Below are 22,998 nucleotides of genomic sequence, written 5' to 3' on the forward strand. Positions count from 1 at the left end.
TCTATCTTCTAATTCACCAATGAATACATATCCTTTGGAGTGTTCAGAGTATCTTATAAAGATACATTTCTTTCCTTTTGGACTTAGTTTTTCAAACTTACCAAAACGATCTTTAATATATGCAGCACAACCCCAAGGTCGTAGATCATTAAAGTTTGGTTTATTACCAGTCCATAGTTCATAAGGAGTAGAAGATACTGATTTAGAAGGCATTTTATTCAATATGTAGGCCGCAGTTAATAACGCGAAGGCACTTTATTCAATATGTAGGCCGCAGTTAATAACGCATCTCCCCAGAAGGAGATTGGTAAATTTGCCTGTGCCATTATGGACCTTGTCACATCCAACAATGTTCTATTCCTCCTTTCGGGTACACCATTTTGTTAAGGTGTATAAGGAGTAGTCAACTGTCTGACAATGCCTTTTTCAATACATAGTTCTTCAAACTGTTTTGACAGATATTCATGTCCCCTATCGGTTTTTAATGTCTTTATATTTTTGTCTAATAGATTCTCAACTTCATTCATATATCTTTTGAAGCATTCAAGTGCTTCTGATTTATGAGATATCAAATAAACATAACCAAAACGTGTGAAATCGTCAATGAATGTAATGAAATATGAAGCACTAGTCCTTGTTCTCACATTCATTGGACCACAGATATCAGAATGGATTAATTGCAATGAGAATTTGGCTCTTTTAGCCTTCCCAAATGATTTACGTGTAATCTTACCGGCAAGACAATTTTGACAAGTTGGCATTTCAATTTTGGAGAAAGAACCTAGATGTCCTTCTTTTGCCAATCTATTCATTCGATTTTGGCCTATATGACCCAATCTAGCATGCCATGTAACTATATCAACATCATTATTACTAGAATAACATGACATTACATAACGGTCAACATAATAATCATAAGTTGAAGGATTACAATCTAAAACAATAAAGCGGTCATAGCGATGTCCAAAACCATAAAAAATATTATTTAGAGTAATTCTTACATAATTACGACTAAAGAACAAATTAAAACCAACATCTAAGAGAACAGACACAGACACTAAGTTTCATCAAATTTCTGGAGCATATAGGACGTCATGCAACATTAAAAACCGGCCTTCACGCAAATCTACATTGCAAGTGCCAATCCCTTTGACTTCAAGTCTTGCATTATTTCCTACATAGATCCACCTTGATCCAGGTGAAACTCGACGGAACTCCACAAACGCTTCTCGATCTTGACTCACATGGTCGGTGGCTCCTGAGTCTACAATCTATATAGGATAAGATTCAATTAATAAAACAGTGCTAGAAACATATGTAGTACTTAGAGATACGTTTAGAAATGCTACCTTTTTCCCTTCAGGATATTCACGAGCAAAATGCCCCAGATTTTGGCAATTGTAGCACTTCATCTTGCTCTTGTATTTCTTCTTGAAAAGTTTTTTCTTCTTCTTGAAGTTTGGCTTGCTTTTTTTCTCAGAGGGTCCTTCTTCGGTTTCTTTACCTTTCCCATTTTTTTCCACTTCTTCTTAGGCTTGAATCCTGAAGAGTCCTTACCACTTGATTCAGACATAAAGGCATTAGAAGCAGCTTTAGCAGCACCAAGATGCTCATCTTCAAGTTCAACGTGACATGCAACATCAGAAAAAGTTTTGATGTTATCATTGTGGGTTAAGTTGACCTTTAGGTGTTCCCAACTATTGGGAAGAGATCGGATCACTGCCTGAACCTGCTGCTCATCCGAGAGAATATGACCAACACTTTTGAGTTGAGCTATCATATTCGACATCACCTTAAGGTGTTGTTTGATGTTCTGATCATGGCGCTTCTTGTAAGTGTCAAACTTGATAGTCAGCTGTCTCAGGCAGGTAATAGAAGTACCCCCATATGTTCCTCGCAAGTGTGTCCAGATGTCATTGGCAGTAGGAAATTCCTCACACTCATGTATGAGGTCATCAACCACAGAACTTACTATGATTCCACGTGCAATAGAATCAGCCTTTTTTCAAGCCTTATAAACTTCAAGGTCTTTCCTGTGTTGTGCAGTATTGCCCTATTCCAGTAGACTTAATACATGGTTAATACCTTTGAGAGCATTTTGCTCTTCTAGTACATACCACATCTTACGACTCCAAATGGCGTAGTTGTCTCCATTAAGTTTTTCTCCTTTGTTCAAGTCGATAATTATGCTTTTAGATGCCATGTCTGTTATTAAGAGACAATTACGCAAGTATATTATTAATTATGCATGCAAGTTACACATTCAAGCAAATCATTTCACATAAAGGTTTCATGTTTAGTGTATAATCAAAAAGATACTTTAGAATCCAATCATCATATACTAACTAAACACTTAACCAAAATTATAAATTAATTTCTTAATGTGCATTAGAATGATAACTTTCAATTACATCGTTTAAAACTCAAACAAATAAATGAAATTCATATAAAAGGAGATAAACAACTTAATATATATAATAACTTTATGATACAAGGCAATCTAGAAATGAAAGTCATTCCATAAATATTCTAGACGACTTATGTACACCCAAAAAGGCTCGCTAGGCCAAATCTTGTGGTAAACATCAATTAATCTCTCGCCCCAAGGGTCACGGAGAGAATTTGCTAAAATAGATAATGCTTCCCAATCCGAGATTTCTACATAATTTTCTAGTTCTACACGTTTCATCTCAAACAGATGTATAAAACTAGCAACACTAATGTTAGGTGACATCTTGAAAGACTTGAACTCTTTCAATTTCTTTTGTCTTTCCCTTCGTATAGCCCTCTTATTTCGTAACAGATTTTGTGTCACTCTGGGGACCCCATTTCGTATGATTTCACGATCTCGAAAACATGACCTTCGGCGACGTCCTCTTCCACTTCATTTCTTTGCTCGACATCCAGAACTCCCACTTGGAGTGATTTGAATTTGTCCCCGTTCAGCCATTACTGAAATAGGAACCAAGAAACAATAAGAATGATTTAACCACTCAATGTGACACTTATATCACAATTTATCGTAGAAGATTAAATCCAAAAATATAATTAAGGGTTAATTAAAATAAAATGATTATTAAGCCAAAAAAATTCTTCACTTTGCAGTAAGTTAGAAGTAGTACTTTACTCTAAAACAAATAAGAGGAATAAGTATATATATATATATATATATATATATATATATATATATATATGACCCATTCTAAAAACTAAGAATCTGCCCAAAGTATTTTCTAGTAAGACAAAGTCATGCTGCTTCCAAGAAAAAGACTAGAAATATCTTTATTTCATTAATATAAAAAAAAAATGGTAACACTTCCACTGAAAGTTTCTATCCAACTCTATAAAAAAAAATATAAGTGACTTCCTTATGAATGTTATCCTTTTCTCTGTGATTCAACGGTTGAATATCCGTCTTCATATCAGAAAGTTACGAAGATTCGTGATCTATTCAGGCTGGGTTCAATCCCTTGATCTATTCAGTTTCTTTTCTTATTTAACCGGTGAGTTACATACAATTTTTTGATTTTCTTGAAAACAGAAGTTTTTTAAAAAAATGTCATCAGTTTCTTAAACACAAATTTAACAAGCAAAATAGAGCAATTAAACCTGGCTCTGGTGCCATTGAAAGTAAATTCGAAATAAAAACAGAGTGTATGTATCTTAATCTGTTGCAGCAGAAGTGTTGAATTTGTTACTGATACAATTGCCCCAAGTCAATCTTTTTCTTTCAAGAAAACGAAGAGTAGATTCACAAACTAAAAGCTTCGTATTTGGATTTTGTTGATATTTTTGTTATTGTCTTTTGCTAGCTTGTTTTTAACGGAGGGAGAAGAGTTGTGTCATGTATGGGAAGTGGAAGAAATCGTTCCCCCAGGATTCAAAATTAAAATTTTATGTACTCTTTTTCCTCTTAATATGTTAGATAACCAAAAACAATTAAAATCGGGTCGGGTGGGTTCACATGACCCATGACTTGTAATAAATTGTTCATATATTTCTCATTCATACTTATATTATTAGTCTTGGATTAGACATATATTTATATTTTTTTCTCCCTTTATGTCTTTTTTGTTAAATTTCATACTTTATTTGTACTTTGTGATTAAACACAATAGATCTTGAAGCTTTTTTACGCTTATTGCTTTTGATAATATTGTGGTGCATCAATATTATCTTTAAGATGTTAGAAAAACTTTGAGTGTCGATTAAGAAATATTATCATATTCAATTGGTCGCCAAAGACATAAATAATAATGCAAAAATAATTATATCGAACGAATATGAATTCTAAGATAACAATTTTACTTTCTTATAATATAAAGTTTACTTTTATATCCATTAGGTTAGTGATGAAGGGGTGTTCATGGATTGGTTGTGAGTTCGAATTTTCATTTCATCAATTTTATTACAACTTTGGTAATAAGCCTTTAAATCTGAAGAATTGAAATATGAAGTTTACTTTTATCAATTTTTAGCAATCAGTTGTGGTAGGTTAATGGTGAAGGAGAGTTCACTTTAATTTTTAGCAATCAGTTGTGGTACATCAATGATGAAGGAGAGTTCACTTTAAATCTGAAGAATTAAAATAAGAAGTTTACTTTTATTCAATTGTGAAGGAGAGTTCATATTAGGTACTCGTTCGAATTTTCATTTCGTCAAGTTTTGTTAATAAGTCTTTAAATCTGAAGAATTGAAAATAAAAGAGAAAATGTTGTGCGGTTCTCGAGAATCAACCCTTGGTCGCGTGGGTAGAAGTGTGGGCATCAACCACCACACAAAGGTGTACTATCTGTCAATTATGGATGCACTATAGTATATATTCCAATTTATCAAAGTATATATATATATATACACACAAGTTTTTTCGACGTTAACGGGTGGACGTGCACTCCCATCGCTACACGTAGGTCCACCTCTATGTACCATGGAAAACAAATAATAATTTTTTTTTTGGTGGTTGGTTGTAGTTATAAGAGGTGTTTGTGTAAAAATTTAAAGATTGGATTATATGTAATAATAATGAAAGTTGAAAATAAAAGTGGAAAATCGTGAAAACAACAAAAAGTTGTTTTCACTTTTTGAAATCCAACTCTGGAATAATTTTTTGAATTTTCATGGTCAAACATCACAATTCTCCAAAAAGTGAGAAAAATATTCAAAAAAAAGGAAAAAAACCTATGGCCAAACGGGCCCTTTATCCCTTTCGTTTTCCATTTTTCTGTTCATTTCTCTCCCAAAGCCGCACGCAGAGACGTGAACAATTTTTTTTAACGTTAAATCACATCAATTGACTAAAAGAAGAATTAAAAAAATTAACAGCGAAATGCTCGATCATGCGGCTGGCTAAAGAGTGAAATCAAGATTTATGAATGAAAGTGTAAACTTTGTGGGCAGTTTGGTCATTAAAAGAAATCACTTTCTTTAAAAAATTTAAAGTTAAGTTATGTTAATCATTTTTTTACGATATAGTAGAATTCAAATATATTTTTAAAACAACATAATGATTTAAATATGAAATATCACGTGCAAAGGTTATTTTATGAAAATAAATATTTATGAACTTTCTGATAAAATTTAGAAAATGAAACAAGATTTTAAGCTGTTTTCCACATTTTAAACACAACTTTTAAGTAGTATATAAAATTTTCACGCAAACACTAAATTTTAAATTAAGTAAAAGAATTTCCCAAAAATTAAAAAAGCTTTCATTTTTTTCTTTTTCGTATTTATGCTTCCATTTAATTTGATTCTCAACTATTTCATATTTTTTAAAAAATAATTTTAAAATAATAATACTCCTTAAATTGTCCTTGAATATAGAAAGTACTCCCTGAGTTTGCTTTTATTTGTCATTACTTTTTTAATTAAATTTCTACTTGTACTTGATATTTTTGACATATCAAAAAAAGAAACAAAAGATAATTTTTTTTTTATCCTTAATATTAATTATTTTTGGGGAAACAACTTTAATTCAATAATGTTATATAAATTTGAAGATTAATGTGGATTGATGTCAAGTTGTGGAACTACTAAGGGCCCGTTTGGCCATGAATATTTTTTTCTTTTTTCCGAAAAAAAATTTGAAGTTGAAAATTATGATGTTTGGCCATGAAAATTTGGAAAACAATTCTGAAATTAAATTCTGAAAAGGGAAAATAACGTTTTGTTGTCTTCCCTTTTTTCCACTTCCAATTTCAACTTTCATTATTATTACATATAGGCAAAATGACTCAGTGGGCCCCTGTACTAAGTCGGTTTTGTAAGTTGGACACTTCTACTTACATGATTCTCAACTATTTCGTGTTTTTCTAAAAATAATTTTAAAATAATAATACTCCTTAAATTGTCCTTAAATATAGAAAGTACTCCCTGAGTTTGCTTTTATTTGTCATTAATTTTTTAATTAAATTTCTACTTGTACTTGACATTTTTGACATATAAAAAAAATAAATAAAAGATAATTTTTTTTAATCCTTAATATTAATTATTTTTTGGGAAATAACATTAATTCAATAATTTTATATAAATTTGAAGATTAATGTGGATTGATGTCAAGTTGTGGAACTACTAAGGGCCCGTTTGGTCATGAATATTTTTTTCTTTTTTTCAAAAAAATTTTTTAGAGTTGAAAATTATGGTGTTTGGCCATAAAAATTTGGAAAACAATTCAGGAATTAAATTCTGAAAAGGGAAAATAACTTTTTGTTGTTTTCCCTTTTTTTCACTTCCAATTTCAACTTTCATTATTATTACATATAGGCAAAATGACTCAGTGGGCCTCTGTACTAAGTCGGTTTTGTAAGTTGGACACTTCCACTTACATGTTTGTTATCTGGACCCCTAAACCCACTAAAAAGCTATATTTTAAACCCCTTGATCGTTGACTTTACCTATGTGGCATTAAATGGCTGACTCGAACAAGGAGAGTGTAGTCACTCTCATGTGGTGTGAGTGAGGATCAATTTTTGACCAATTTTATATTAAAATAATTAAAAAATCATCAAACTACAACTTTTTAAATTTAAATATATTTTTAAAAGTTAAAAAATAATAAATTTTCAAAAAGTAAAATCAAAAGGACCCCTCCCCCAACCCCTCCCCGTCCAGCACCCCCACCCCACCCCACCGCCGTCCACCAGTCCCCCACCCCTACCGGCTGCCATGGCCATTGTAAAATCACAATTTCAATTGTAAAGTGCAACTTCTCAAGCCTAAAGTACAACAATTCACAAATCAAGTAGAACTTTGAGCAATTTTTTTTTTCAAACAAATCAACACAACCAACAAGAATCAGAAAATGAAGATGAAGAATCAACTAGAAACAAACAAACAAATGATGTGGTTTGCTTTCTTCTTCGATTCTCACTTCTCAATTTTTTTCAAACAAACAACAAGAATCAAATAACAAGAATCTTTCTTCTTTGATTCTTACTTCTCAATTTTTCCAAACAAACAACAAGAATCTAATCACCAGCTGTTACAACTTGAGTAATCCTAAGATCATCATCATCTTTAACAACCACCAAAGCTCAAACACAGACAAACAAATAGTTGAACAAAAAGCTTCAAGAACCGCCAGAAATTGTGCAACAAAAGAAAAAAATAGTGCTTTTCAGGAATAATCTTCTTGCTGCTGCCTCCCAGCTCTGCAATGGCAATCAAAATTGAAGAACCGGATTCACCAACACCAAAGAAACAATAAAAACCCCTTAAACCCACTTCAAGAACTCCTCAATTAACTACCCCAACCCCCACAAAATCTACCAAAACAACAAATGCAACAACTCCCTTTCCCATGGCTGATTTCTCAATTAATTCTTTTTTTTTTTAGAGTAGATCGAAGGAAAGAAGCAAAAACATGAAGCTTTTGTCAACATCTCTTTCTTTAAGTTCTTGCCGCGGCGGCGGCGGCGGAATTGTTGAAAATTTGAATTGAGTTGGGAATTTTGTTCATAATCCTACCAGCAATGCATTAGCATAAAAAGCCTCAACTGACTTGCATCATAGTCCATCGAGTTTGCAAATTAGGGTTTCTCATGAGCAACTTTTCGTCGATAACTAGGATCCATCCCTAGCAATAATGGCAACAGTCTCAAAGGTGTATCATTGGGAGGACTTTATTTGTAGAGAAAGAATGGGGGAATTGAGAGGGATAGAGGGAATCGAGGGAGAGATGGAGAGGCGAAAGAGGAGATGGAGAATGACAAGGGAAGAGAGAGAGAGAGAAAGAGGAATCTGGTGAGGGTTCCTTGTTTTTTTCTTTTTTTTTTAAATTTATATTTTTGGCTTACTTTTTTAAAAATGAATTTTATTTTAATTTTTTTAATTTATCATTTTATTTTTATTATTGATTAATAATTTTTAAAATTAATTAATGAAGATATTATGACGTGAAATTTAATGAAGCATTTAAAATGACATGAAAATGATGTGGAAGCTGACGTGGCAGCAATTGTATTACACACACCGAAATAGGGCTTAAAATATTGATTTTTAGTGGGTTTAAGGGTCCAGATGACAAACATGTAAGTAGAAGTGTCCATATTACAAAACGGACATAGTACAAGGGTCCACTGAGTCATTTTGCCTTACATATAACCCCAATCTTTAAATTTTTACACAAATCCCTCTTATAAACTAAATTTTGTAGTTTTTTTTTTTTAAAAAGACCTAATTCAATAAAATAATTATTCAAGTGAAAATAATTGAGAATTTTCATCAACAAATTTAAGAATATATAAAATATATTTATATCTATCAATCATATTTATCAAAATGCTATATTTTTTCTCAATTCAATCGATTATGGTTAGATAAACTTATTTAGCTCGTGCTTGTGATGTTTTTATTCAAATTTTAGACGAATAACAATCACAATAATTTAGTTTGTTGTTAATTATTTTATCAATTGAAGACATATAAATTATCTTCTCAACATTTGATTGTATGTTAGCAGTTAAATTAGTAGTTGGTGATTTTGATAATTTTTAAAAGTTGAGGGCATAAAATTATATCTAAAAAAGATTTTGCAAAAGTCTAACAAAATATTCCAAAAAGACATGACCAAACACAACTCCAACTCCAACTCCGAAAAAAAGTAATTTTCATGACCAAACGGCTACTAAATAAGTTATATGATGATAGTTCGTCTTTACTTTCTGATAGGAGGTGTACAATTCACATTTAAAGTATATCTACTAAGAGCAAAATAAGTTGATAGATGCATCGGTGAGACTAGATATCTCTACTACTACTATTATAATGTGGAAATCTCCTATATTTGCTGTAAATATTTTACAGGTCGATAAAAATAAAGGTTTATCACGTCGAAAAGTAAGAGGATAGAAACGTTTGCTCAGCCATCAATGCTGTATACTACTCCCTCTATTTTATTTTTAATTGATCCTCTTTCTAAAAATATTTGTTCCATTTAATTGTCCTTTGATGATTCTATTAGTTCTTCCAATACTATTCTTAATATTAAATGATTAAATAAAGTATATTTATTCAATTTATATTCTTAAAGTATAATTAATAAAATTAATTCAATAAAATAAATTTAGATTAATATTTTCTTAATGAATGTGTTAACTTTATAGAGGCCAACAACTAATATGAAATGGAGCCACTATTGATAGTCCTACTTATCAAGTCGTAAGTACCAACAATATGGAGACAATTACTGTTATTGCTAATATATGTACAGTGCAATAATGACTTACCAACACATACAGAAGCAACGGGTGTCAGTGGAATATAAAGTTAGCGAACAAACAAGTCTTTTAGCTTTTGGAGTCTGCAGTGTCTTGGAAGACAACCTCCAGCAAAAATGGCAACTCCTTGGCAATGTCTCTGCCTTATCCTCATATTGATTATCTCAATTTTATGTCAAGCATCGTCTATTCAATTGCCTTCAAAAAATGGTGCTCGATATCTCAGCATTTTCTGGAGCTCAAACAGAACACTTTCAGTGAGCCCAAAGTACAATTATGAGACCAAATATTTCCAGCAGAAGCTTGATCACTTTAGCTTCACTCATCTGCCTTCGTTTCGACAACGTTATCTAATCAATACCCAATACTGGCTGGGTCCTTCTCGTTTGGGCCCTATTTTCCTCTACTGTGGAAACGAAGGTGATATCGAATGGTTCGCTGCTAATACGGGTTTTCTTTGGGAAATTGCCCCTCGTTTCGGCGCCATGGTTATCTTCCCTGAGGTGAATCACTTGTTTTTCTTATTATTTTCCGCATAAAGTTTATATCTTTTGTTGTTAGCAATGCGATAGTATTTTTTTTTTTTTTTGGTTTTCCACCCGGTGTGGATCGCGCATTGTAGGGCTCATTCTGGGAGTGACGCTCCCAACAAGATTTTTTTCATATACAGGTCTCGAATCCGAGACCTCTGGTTAAGGGCGTTTTATAGTTCCACTACTACACTACAACCCATGTTGGTTAGAAGGTTAGCAATGAGATAGTTGATTGAAAGGCTCCAAAACAAGCCCTGTTCTCGTAAAATTTGGAACATTAGCTAGGGACAAGCTTATGTTGAGTGTCGTCCTATATCAGAAATTGATACGACATAGAGCTACACATATTCTTAATTGGCAAGATTTTTGGGAAAAAGTGTAGGCTTTGCCCAAAATGAATAGTATCACAGTACTCCCTATGTCCCAATTTATGTGTCGCAGTCCATATATCAAGAGTCAAACTGTTTAAGTTTGACGGTTGAATTTGGGTATGAAATTTTTGAACTTTTTTTAAACTATAAGTCACAATGATTGACAATTCAAAATATTTAACTGATATATGAAAAATTATGGTTAAAGATAGGCTTATTTGAATTTCGAAATCTGAAAGGTGCCACATAATTTGGGATAGAGGGAGTACCAAGTTAATAGTCACTCTTGGGCTAGCAGAGCCACAAGTTGGGAGATTCTTAGGCCTCCGCAAGAGAAGATGCTGGTAGATGATTTTTTTTATAAAGGTAAAGTTAAGATGCTGATAGAGGAATGCCAACCAACAGCTTGAAGGTTGGTAATACTTCACAAAAGGAGATGTAGTTTAGTGAATCAGAAAGCAAATAAGAGCATTAGACTCTTGATGGAGAAAATGTAGTAAATTTCCCCTCAATATTGTAGACTAGTTATAATCAGAAAACTTATTTACATTGTTATATGATTGATAAATTATTACATTTTGATTTTTGCAGCATCGATATTATGGAGAGTCGATGCCATATGGAAGTAAGGAAGAAGCATATAAGAACGCAACGACTTTGTCGTATCTTACAGCTGAACAAGCACTAGCTGATTATGCCGTGTTAATCATTGAACTTAAAAGAAATTTATCTGCACAGGCATGCCCTGTTGTGTTATTTGGTGGATCATATGGTGGAAGTAAGTAATATAGCATTCAGTAGTTTAGTACATCAGTAATTTTAACTCTGGTACTGTGTTTTGGGGCACTTTTTTCAATCAATCTCATGAGTTGTGCTTCACTCAGACGTTCTCTATTTTCTTGTGTTTGAAACAGTGCTTGCAGCGTGGATGAGGCTCAAATATCCCCATATTTCCATTGGTGCACTTGCTTCTTCTGCGCCAGTTCTTCAGTTTGAAGATCTTGTGCCTCCTGAAACCTTTTATAACATTGTCTCCAATGATTTTAGGGTCTGTAAGACTGAGTTTCTATCTCTAGTGACATCTATAATCAACTACTGTCTGTTTGGGAAACTTACAGAGTAGGATCAGATCTTATTTGATAAATTTTAACCAAATAAAATCTCTTATGAACAACAACAACAATGACGACAACATACCCAGTATATTCCCACAAAGTGGGGTCTGGGGAGGATAATTGTACGGAGTCCATAACACTACCTCAGAGGTGAGATAGAGAGGCTGTTTCTAATAGAACCCGGCTCAAAATAAAAAACAGTCTAGAAAAAGTAAAGGGAATAAGAAACACCAGGTATTAACGCACCAAATAATAACATAAACAAGACTATCACTAAGTAATACGACAAACGATAATACACTCTGTAACAAGACTAGTACTATGGCCACTAGCATGGATAACAAAACAAAATCCTCCTACCTGCTAGCAAGGATGAACTCCTTCCTACTATCTCTTACCAGAATAAACTTGTTTTTTTTTTTGTGGTGGTGGTTGGGGGTGGGGGTGGGGGTGAGGAGTCTTCTTATGTTTGGTCTTACTTCATTTCTCTGATTTGAATTTGATGAAGGACTTATAGAGTGGCGAAGTAATCTTGCCATGTGTCCAAAATTGGATGGCAGGCACAACTCTTTCTGGTTCTCTGCACAGCTTTTGTGCAATTGAAGACTATTATGCCGTCAAATCTTATATGCCTAAAATTTGGAGATAAGTAGGACTTAAATTGATCCTAGTTAGAAAAGTTTACCTATAATTCATATTTAGAGCACATTAGCCTGTGAAAATGTTCAATGTATAAAACTATATAGTGCATTGTAATTTATAAACTATAAAATATATATTTACAAACCACTGCAAAGTTTACACCATCCGCTTCAGGACTGATAGTTAATTAACATTAATATCAATCTCAACCCGAAATTGAATCTAGTATGGGCTTGACCAAAAATTCGATCACATTTGACTAACTGGATCCAGATTTTTGCCTTTCCGAATTAGAACAGGGATCCTTCACTAATCTAGTTCTTGTAATTTCATTCTGGAAGCTCTAGTTTAGCATTTATGACATCTTCGCTGTATCACCTGCTGCAGCGTGAGAGTATGAGTTGCTTTCGTTCAATCAAAGAGTCTTGGGATGTGATTAACAAGGTGGGACAGATAAATGGTGGACTTGCGCAACTAACAAAGACTTTCCACATCTGTAGGTAAGATTCCTATGACACCATCATTTGCCGTCTTGTTAGCTAACGGTATCATTGACCTATAGAATTTCAAGATTCAAGGTTCATGTTGAGGCAATTTGATCCTACGTTGTGAATGGCAGGGAACTGGAGAGTGCTGACAGCCTGACTAACTGGTTAGAATCTGCCTATAGTTACTTGGCAATGGCCAACTACCCCTATCCTACAGACTTCTTGATGCCTTTACCCGGAAACCCCATAAAAGAGGTTAGCGCTGGGCCTTTATACTCTTTGCGAAACTGCCTGCATTTTCAAGATTACAATAAATCATGCAGGAGCCATTTTTATGAGGAAAAGCATTTACTTCTCAATTGATACTATGTAGCAGATAACACACGCATTTTCCCTGCATGGGGATCAACAAGTAGTCAATTGTGTGGAGCAATTTCTTTCCTGTGAATAACATCCTTCCAACCCTTTTGCTTTCAGGTATGTAGGAAGATTGATAGTTTGCCTGATGGTGCTAGTGTGCTGCAGCGTATATTTGAAGGAGTTAGTGTCTATTATAACTACACCGGAAAAGTTAACTGTTTCAATCTGGACGACGATCCTCATGGTATGAGTGGTTGGAATTGGCAGGTATGGTGGTGATAAATATACATGCTCTTGCTTTTAGTTGGTCATAATTTGAGTTCTTAAGTCATAATAGGATGTATTCCTACCAAAATTCCGCCTGACTAGGTTGCTTACTTGTGTATATTCCTTCATACAATGTCTACAGGCATGCACTGAGATGATTATGCCTATGGCAAGTAACAGGACAACTAGTATGTTTCCAGAGTTCTATTATGACCCAAAGTCAAATGAGGAGCAGTGCTTGAAAGATTATCATGTCAAACCGAGGCCGACATGGATAACAACTGAATTTGGTGGACATGTATGACAATGTGCAAAAACTTTGTCAATGCTCTGTATATCCTTTAGAGTTCGATGGAAATTGTTTACCCTGTGTGGCGTGTGTAGAGTTAAAAAATAAGAGCTTTTGAGGTCTAAATGATGTGATCAATTAGTTACTGCACTCTGTCAAAGAGCTTATGATGGGTTTAAGTTCTTGTAGGTGTGGATTGGATATCACAGGAGATAGCTATTTTGATTTTTTTTTTATGAGAAAATGAGAGTATTTTAAATCTTCTAAAAGGATTAAATAACTCTTTTATGTTTATATTACTCAGTATAGTAAATTTGTTTGTTTGGAGTATGCATAGAATATGGATTTCAATGGTTTTCTGGCGGTTGGACAATGTCCAGGATCTAGAGTTTAGTAATGGTTCATTGGTTCCAAGCTGCTTGTTTTTTTTGTCCTTTACTTTCTTTCAGCTCCCTAGTTTGAGTTATTTGCTCTTTCTTTCTTGTGCTGAAGGCATTCAAGAGTGCGCTAAAAGCTTTCGGGAGTAACATCATATTCTCAAACGGCCTGTTAGATCCATGGAGTGGTGGCAGGTATTCTTTAGTTTCTTGTGTAGACTATGCAACTGAATCTAAAAGTTTTTACTAAAATTTTATATCAAACATTTTTGTAGTGTCTTGAAGGATGTGTCAGATACTATTGTTGCTCTAATAACTGAGAAAGGTAATTCTCTAACTATTTTTTATATAATTCCTCAGTATCCTCACTCTTGGATAAAGTAACAGTATAATAACCTGTCTTTTCTCTTAAGTAATAACCAATTTTACTGGATATGCTGCTGTAGTTATTTCTGTCTGCTGAGTTGATTTGTGAAGTGTCTGTGACCTCATCCTCTGCTTGTTTTATTCAAACAATCATGGTCGATGCCAATTATAACTATCTCACCCTTCTTTTTGGTTTCCTTTATTAGTAATTCCTGTTAATGCCCCAGGCTGGGGTTAGCACATTACTACTGTCTTAAGCACCATAGCCAGCATGTTTTTCAGTAGAAATGAAAATCATTTGGAATTCTTGCATTATTCTTTTTATGCATTCTTCAATTTTATATTTTGACCACAACTTAGTGATGGCTTCCTGCTTTCCTCTTTTCGCCTTTATAGCTAGTGAGCAGGCAGCAATTTAGGCTCTTGGGTCTTCTTATTGAAACTCAACTTGATGAAGTTGCACATTTAGCTACTGGTACTCTTAACTTCTCCACTAGGAAATGCTACGTTACCGATGGGAACACATAATCTCAACTATCTTTGTGATGAAAGTTTTGATAATGTCAGGGGTTCATTAAAGTTTATGTGAGCAAGTAAAGAAAGCCGCTATTAGAGGGCACTCCAATTTCTGGAGGATATTATTTGTCTTGAGAGATGGAACTCCATTCCGAAGTCCCTCTTGGCTTTTGATTTTATTTATCCACCAATTATATCTGTCATTTGTATTTCTACTCTCTGTTTTACCTTATATTTGTTTACATGGACTTAAGATGATACCACAGAAAACATTTGTTAGTTGATGAGTCATTGATTGAACAGAAGATCATGATCAACTTTCTGTTGATAAAAAAAGCTCATTATCAACTTTCTGTCCCTAAGTCTTTTTTTCTAGTGTATGCTGGTGTTTGAGAAAATATCTGGTAACCATGCCTTTTCAACTTCATCATTTGCTCAGATGAAATTTTGGTTTGCAGCTTCGTCACCAAAACTAAAAATAGAGAATTTGAAGCTATAAAATTGGTTGAAGTAGCATTTCAAGTGAAATAATGGATTTAACTCACAGAACTTCCATTTTCTGTTTTTTTTTTTCAAATCAAATTCATGTTCAAACACAAATACCTTTTCAACTTAATTGGTTTAGGGAGCATTTCAAGTGAAATAATGGATTTCACTCACATAACTTCCAATTTGTGTTTTTTTTTTTTTCAAATCAAATTCATGTTCAAACACAACAAACTTTTCAACTTCAAGTCCAGATACTCATTTTCTTCAACTTCAACCAAATAATGTCTAAATGGGCTAACATGTAGGAATCTAATAGGTTTTATCAGCAAAACTTGAGAGCGGGATTGCGTTTCATTTTTCTTTATAGATGTGCAATGGATAAAATGGCTTCGACATCAATGTATTTGTTTATATGCATGTTAAGAAAATGTCTGAAAACCACAACATGAGCAGTAGACTAAAACTTGAACAACTTTTAACTTTTTGGTTTATGTTTTAGGTGCCCATCACTTAGATCTACGTGCTGCAACTGCTGAAGATCCTGATTGGCTTCTGGATCAAAGGTCAAGTGAGATTAAGATGATCAGGGACTGGTTGGATGAGTACTACGGTGAAAAGAAGGCAACTTTCAGCATGTAGATTCGACCTTTTCTTCATCAGGGAACTGCCAAATTTACTTGCCTTTCCTAACATAAGAAATCCTCGTTCTTCAAATGCCTTTGGTGTTTTGGTCATTGTACATATTGGTTTTTACTTTTAAGGGATAAGTCACCGGTTGCAGTGCAGCATATGGAACTGTAATGCCTTTCGTTTCCACCAACACTTGATCACTTGTATTTCTTGTACTCAACTATCTAAGGTATTATATTGAAGTGTCAACAAACCGTTAACTTGAACAGATATTTCTGAAGTACATAACAGGAGATAGTTCGGCATTACAAAAACTACTACTACAAGTTTTCCTCGTTGTCTACTTAAATAGTTCTACAGATAAACAACGGGGAACTGTCCATTCTTCGAAAAAGGGGTGCGACTTCATCCTTCTGCCCTCCTTTGCTAGCCTATCTGCAGCTTTGTTGGTCATTCTCCCTTCATGCCCGATCTGTGGATCCCCCAGCTTCCGAAGAAGATCCCTGCAAAGCACTATTCAATTAGTGTTTGGTTCTGTACAAGTATTGCAATCATTAGCTAGCATTTCGGAATTTGCAGCAATACATATATTAGAACATCTTAATTGCACCGCTGATTGCAGACCTATGTAAAGGGCCCTAGTTTCGGCTTCCAGGGGAGTTTTGACACTAATTTTCGCCATAAACCCTTTAACCCAGTTCCCCCTATTATCCCTAAAAATGCCCCATATTTGGACTTAGAGCAATTGTTTACTTCTACTGGACATTTCTTAAATTAAAATCCGCTGTGCTTTTTATGTAGTATTTACTAACTTTTGAGTCTTGTTATTCTTTTAGGACGGAGGAAGTACTGAACAGGTCATCAATCAAAACCAACTAAAAACTATATTAGTAAAAGTTGTTTGAGTGTCATTTGTCAGTCATGAAATTATTAGCTGCCGTAAGGCAACAATGCTAATTAATGTCCTTTTCAATAAACGATCTACATCAAAATTTTTGCAAGAAGCACATGTTTGGCAGCAAATCATGCATGTTATATTAAATGTTATTAGCCATACCAAATCATGCAAATCATGGTGTTCACTTCATCCTTTCCATTCTCACTTTGTGGGAATACACTGGATAAGGATATGCTGTTGTTGTTGATTAGTCAACAGGTCAAACTATGATTTTGGTGTTTCGAGTCTCATAGCACCCACAAAACTTGGACGTGCTTTAACTCAAGATAGAGAATCAGATTTGTACATATTAGCTCATGTTCGCTGATTTTTGTTAAGCGACTTACTATACTCAAGGATGTGATATAATGAATGAGGATGTTCGTTGCTTAATTAGAGGTATTGGTGTCGAGCTTGAGGGTGAAAAAATCTTTGGTAAGAAGTGTTATTTTTCACAAACAGGTACGTAGAATCTGTATAATAGAATAACAACTTCAACCCGAGTTCAAGTATGAACAAGAACACAATGAAGTTGAACAAATACCCTCAACACAAGATCAAAATGATCTTTACAAGAGGTGTATTTTATATTTCAGAAATATAGATGAAACAGAAATCGTTAAAGCCAAGTCGTCCGAATTCACGGACTTTCCTTAAGGAATAATTCCCCTCACTGTACCCGAGGTTATGGAATCTTCCTCCTAGGATAAAATGACCTTCAATCCGACTATAGCGGTACCTCAAATAGGCGGATTCTTCGAACACACTCACGGTTTGAATGATCACACTTAGAGTATTTAAAGTGTATTTTTAAGAAGAAGAAGAAGTTTGTAATTCTGAAATTTTTTTCTTATCTTAACCTATGGAAGAAAGCAGGTTATTTATAGCCACAACATGCCTCTTCTGAAGAGAGGCAATGGTTCAATCCAAAGGTTGCACCTTTTCTGTAAGTTTATGTCTGTTCATGAAAGATTGCATCTTTTCCTGAACAGTCATCTTGTTTCATGAATAAGTATGTCCTTTTGCTAAATGGTTGCATCAGCTTGTTCAACCAGTACATCAGTTCATAAACAATACAGCAGTTCTGAAGTAACATTAGTTTAAACAATGCCTGCATAGTTTCGAAACATTGTTCACTGCACAGTTTTGAAACACTGTTCACTACACAGTTTCGAAACCCTGTTTCGGAATATAAATGGAGTCCAGCAGAAAATATTTCCTGCGTTTTACATATATTCAGATCAGATTTTCGTCAAATAAAATTTGTCCAAAAAGATAGATCTCATCGATCGATCATTTGCCAAATCCGAATCTGAATTCGAGCCGAACGAGCGACGACGGCGCGAGGCATCTCTATTTTCTTGCCTCACTTATCATGTGGAGTAAGTGTTCATTAATATAAACACTACAAAGTTTCCTTCTCCCACCAATGTGGGAGAATTAGTGGACTTTCCACTTTGGGAGTATACCTTCTAAATTGGTATCTCCTTCCTTCCACCATTTTTCTCCATTTTTTTTCATTCACACTTCATTCATATACTATGAACCCAAAAATCCCCCACATGAATGGGGAATGGCTATTTTTCATAAAAGTTTTACGGACAAGTATGTGATCATCAAGTAAGACTGATTGCATTTGGATAAGTGGGTTTCCTTTGAACTTTCCGTAGTGAACATGCATCGGATGCACTCGGTCAATCAGTAGATTTGATATCTTTGAACCGTCGAGCTTTAATGTACACCTAGACAACACATGTCACACAACCAACCTTTTACCGTTTATGGTTCTTACGGTTTTGTTCTTTTCAACCATGAACACGTCCCGGTTTTTATGAGAGCTTAGAGAATAGGCCTTTACTAACATTCTGTTTGAAGTGGCTTCCACTTCGCCCACACATAGGTGATTTCTAAACGTTCAATCCTATAGATTAAACTATTTGGTCAAATCTGCCAAATTTAGATAATCATTAAAAGACTTTTCGCCTTAAGTCTTATCCTTATTTACTAACCATTGTCTACATCATGAGAATAGGTTGGGTAATTGACAATGTTGAACCTGTCAGACACAACTTTGTTTGATCTCCTTGAACCTAGCTCTTGGGATCTCCAGTCTGCTAGGTAGAGTTACCACCATGCTAACTTGTCCTAAGCCTTAAACCCATTCCCTTGGATGTTCTTTCCACTCCTTCTCTAGATAGGCCTTTTGTAAGTGGATCCGACACATTATCCTTTGACTTTACATAGTCTACAGTGATAATTTCACTAGAGAAAAGTTCTTTAACAGTATTATGTCTTCGTCTTATATGACGAGATTTACCGTTATACATCATGCTCCCTGCCCTACCTATTGCCGCTTGGCTATCACAGTGTATACATACTGGTGCCATTGGCTTGGGCCAACAAGAAATATCTTCTAAGAAATTCTGGAGCCATTCTGCTTCTTCACCGGCTTTATCTAATGCGATAAATTCAGATTCCATTGTAAAGCGAGTGATACAAGTCTGTTTGGATGATTTCCAAGAAACTGCTCCTCAACCGATAGTAAATACATATCCACTTGTGGATTTTACTTCATTCAATCCGGTGATCCAATTTGCATCACTATATCCTTCAAGTACCGCAGGATATTTATTATAATGCAAAGCATAATTTTGAGTGTATTTAAGATACCCCAAATCTCTTTTCATTGCCATCCAGTGAGTTTTGTTGGGATTACTCGTGTACCGACTCAATTTACTAATAGCGCATGCTATGTCCGGTAGTGTACAATTCATTATATACATTAAACATCCTAATACTCTTACGTACTCCAATTGCGAGTCACTTTCACCTTCATTCTTTCGAAGTGCAAAGCTCGCAGCCAATGGAGTCTTGACAATACCGAATTCCATATACTTGAACTTGTCAAGTACCTTTTCAATATAATGAGACTGTGATAATGCCAACCCTTGTGGAGTTCGATGGATTCTTATACCTAAGATCACATCTGCAACTCCAAGGTCCTTCATATCAAACTTGCTCTCGAGCATTCGCTTTGTTGCATTTATGTCAGAGATGTCTCTACTGATGATCAACATATCATCCACATATAAACATACAATAACTAAGTGATTTGGAGTGTGTTTAATATAATACATTTATCATATTCATTTATTTTGAAGTCATTTGCCAATATGGTTTGGTCAAACTTCGCATGCCATTGTTTTGGTGCTTGCTTTAGTTCATATAATGACTTGGCGAGTTTATACACCTTGTTTTCCTTTCCTGGAACCACAAAACCCTCAGGTTGTTCCATGTAAATTTCTTCCTCCAAATCTCCATTTAGGAATGCGGTTTTTACATCCATTTGATGAATTTGAAGATCATATACCGCCGCCAAGGCAATTAACATTCGAATTGAGGTTATCCTTGTTACTGGCGAGTATGTATCAAAGTAATCAAGGCCTTTGTTTTGTTTGAAGCCTTTTACTACAAGTCTTGCCTTGTATTTGTCAATAGTACCATCCGCCTTCATTTTCCCTTTGAAGATCCATTTAGAACCTAAAGGTTTATTTCCGGGAGGAAGGTCAATCGATTCCCATGTATGGTTGCTTAAGATTAAATCTGCTTAAGATTAAATCTATCTCACTATTGATTGCCTCTTTCCAAAAGAATGAGTCTGACGAAGACATTGCTTCTTTAAATGTTTGAGGCTCATTTTCTAAGAGAAATATTACAAAATCCGATCCAAACGAAGTTGACGTTCTTTGACGTGTACTACGTCTTGGATTTTCTTCATTATGTACATTCTCACTTGGTTCATCTCGAGGTCGTTTGGAACCTCCACTAGACTGTTCGTGTCTAATTTTATACAGGTAAATATTTTCAAAGAATTCAGCATTATCTGATTCAATTATCGTATTTTCACTAATATCCGGATGTTCAGATTTATGAACCAAAAATCGACATGCTTTACTACTTTTAGCATATCCTATGAACATGCAGTCCACCATTTTAGGTCCTATTTTAACCCTTTTAGGTATAGGAACTTGAACCTTCGCTAGACACCCCCACACTTTGAAATATTTCAAGTTAGGTTTCCTTCCTTTCTATTTTTCATAAGGAATTGATTGTGTCTTACTAAAGGAAACTCTGTTGAGTATACGATTGGCCGTAAGGATAGCCTCCCCCAATAAGTTTTGCGGTAAACCGAAACTTATAAGTAAGGCATTCATCATTTCCTTCAAAGTTTGATTTTTTTCTTTCCACAATTCCATTAGATTGAGGTGAATACGGGGCCGTAGTTTGATGGATTATTCCATTCTCTACATATATTTGCGCAAAGGGAGATTCATATTCTCCGCCCCTATCACTTCTTATCATTTTGATCTTTTTGTCTAACTGATTTTCAACTTCAGTTTTATATTGCCTAAACGCATCTATTGTTTCATCCTTACTATTTAGCAAGTAGACATAACAATATCTAGTGTAATCGTCAATAAAAGTTATGAAATACTTTTTTCCACCACGAGATGGTGTTGACTTCATATCACAAATGTCCGTGTGTATTAAGTCTAAGGGATTGGAATTCCTTTCAACGGACTTATAAGGATGCTTTGCATACTTTGATTTCACATACGTTTGACACTTTGATTTATTTCACTCAAAGTTTGGCAAAACTTCTAAGTTAATCAATTTTTGTAGCGTTTTGTAATTAACATGGCCTAAACGTTCATGCCATAAATCATAAGACTTAAGCAAATAAGACGAATTTGAACTTTTATTTATTTCAACAATCATTACATTCATCTTATAAAGGCCCTCCGCGAGATACCCTTTTCCTACATACATTTCTCTTTTGCTAACTACAATTTTCCCAGAAACGGTTACACATCTGAATCCGTTCTTATCTAGGAGTGAAATAGAAATTAAGTTCCTCCGTATCTCCGAAACATATAGCACATTGTTCAGTGTCAAGACTTTGCCGGAAGTCATCTTTAGGCAAATTTTTCCTATTCCCTCCACCTTTGCAGTAGCGGAGTTGCCCATGTAAAGCATTTCTTCTGCTTGAGCCGGAGCAAATGACGAGAACAACTCTTTGTTTGCGCAAACATGGCGTGTGGCACCAGAATCCATCCACTATTCGCGTGGATTTCCCACCAAGTTGCATTCCGTGAACATAGCACATAAATCATCATATTCTTTGTTGGACTCAATCATGTTCGCTTGGTCCTTTTTCTTGCCTTTCTTCGGGGCTCGACAATCAGTGGACTTGTGGCCAATTTTGCCACAATTGAAGCATTTTCTCTTGAACTTTTTCTTGGGTTGATTGCTTCCATGTTCAACTTTCTTTCTTTTCTTCGATTTGTTTTGGCCATCTTCTACAATATGGGCTTCATTCATTGTAGAATTTCCCTTTGACCTTCTTTCGGCAGCTTTATTTTCCTCTTCAATATGAAGTCGGACGATAAGATCTTCAACGGTCATCTCCTTGCGTTTATGCTTTAAGTAGTTTTTGAAGTCTTTCTACAAAGGTGGTAGCTTCTCAACTATCGCTGCTACTTGGAAAACATCATTCACAATTAAACCTACAAAACAGTTTATGTGAGTATTAAGAACATTTTTAATTTGTTCAACTAAGATATTTTTCAAAAATATACCTTCTGCTAGGAGATCATGTATAATGACTTGCAATTCCTGTACTTGAGAGACAACAGATTTGATGTCAATCATTTTGAAGTCCAGAAACCGTGCAACAAGGAATTTCATAATTTCCGCATCTTCCGTTTTATATTTCCGTTCAAGTGCCCCCCACAGTTCTTTTGATGTCTTGGTTCCACTATAGACATTATAGAGGTCGTCTTGGAGACCACTCGGAATATAGTTCCTGCAAAGGAAATCCGAATGTTTCCAAGCTTCTACA

At 34.6% G+C, this 22,998-nt stretch overlaps 1 protein-coding gene and 1 long non-coding RNA gene across 4 annotated transcripts; one reads left to right on the plus strand and one right to left on the minus strand.

Moving 5' to 3' along the window:
- The first annotated feature begins 3,330 nt into the window (after positions 1-3,330).
- On the plus strand, positions 3,331-16,425 carry LOC107860155 (lysosomal Pro-X carboxypeptidase). Of its 3 annotated transcripts, XR_001671491.2 has the most exons (12): positions 3,331-3,503; positions 9,738-10,219; positions 11,212-11,398; positions 11,535-11,668; positions 12,765-12,877; positions 12,997-13,120; positions 13,343-13,492; positions 13,635-13,790; positions 14,274-14,353; positions 14,434-14,483; positions 14,921-14,999; positions 15,092-15,440. XR_001671491.2 is itself a non-coding variant. In XM_016705415.2 (11 exons), exons 2-11 carry the CDS (start codon positions 9,833-9,835, stop codon positions 14,941-14,943), a joined length of 1,404 nt encoding a protein of 467 aa, XP_016560901.1. In that variant the 5' UTR covers positions 3,331-3,503; positions 9,738-9,832; the 3' UTR covers positions 14,944-15,440. The 3 variants fall into 3 exon arrangements, 2 of the variants coding, with proteins under 2 accessions (XP_016560901.1, XP_016560900.1); XM_016705415.2 differs by having other exon boundaries at positions 14,921-15,440; XM_016705414.2 differs by lacking the exons at positions 14,921-14,999; positions 15,092-15,440 and adding an exon at positions 16,029-16,425 and having other exon boundaries at positions 3,332-3,503.
- Positions 16,277-17,206, minus strand: LOC107860157. Its single transcript, XR_001671493.2, has 2 exons — positions 16,784-17,206; positions 16,277-16,662 (listed from the first exon to the last, which is right to left on the minus strand). It is a non-coding gene; the product is annotated as an uncharacterized LOC107860157 (long non-coding RNA).
- Positions 17,207-22,998: the final 5,792 nt, after the last annotated feature.

Source organism: Capsicum annuum, chromosome 2, assembly GCF_002878395.1.
Source record: "Capsicum annuum cultivar UCD-10X-F1 chromosome 2, UCD10Xv1.1, whole genome shotgun sequence".
Taxonomy (NCBI): domain Eukaryota; kingdom Viridiplantae; phylum Streptophyta; class Magnoliopsida; order Solanales; family Solanaceae; genus Capsicum; species Capsicum annuum.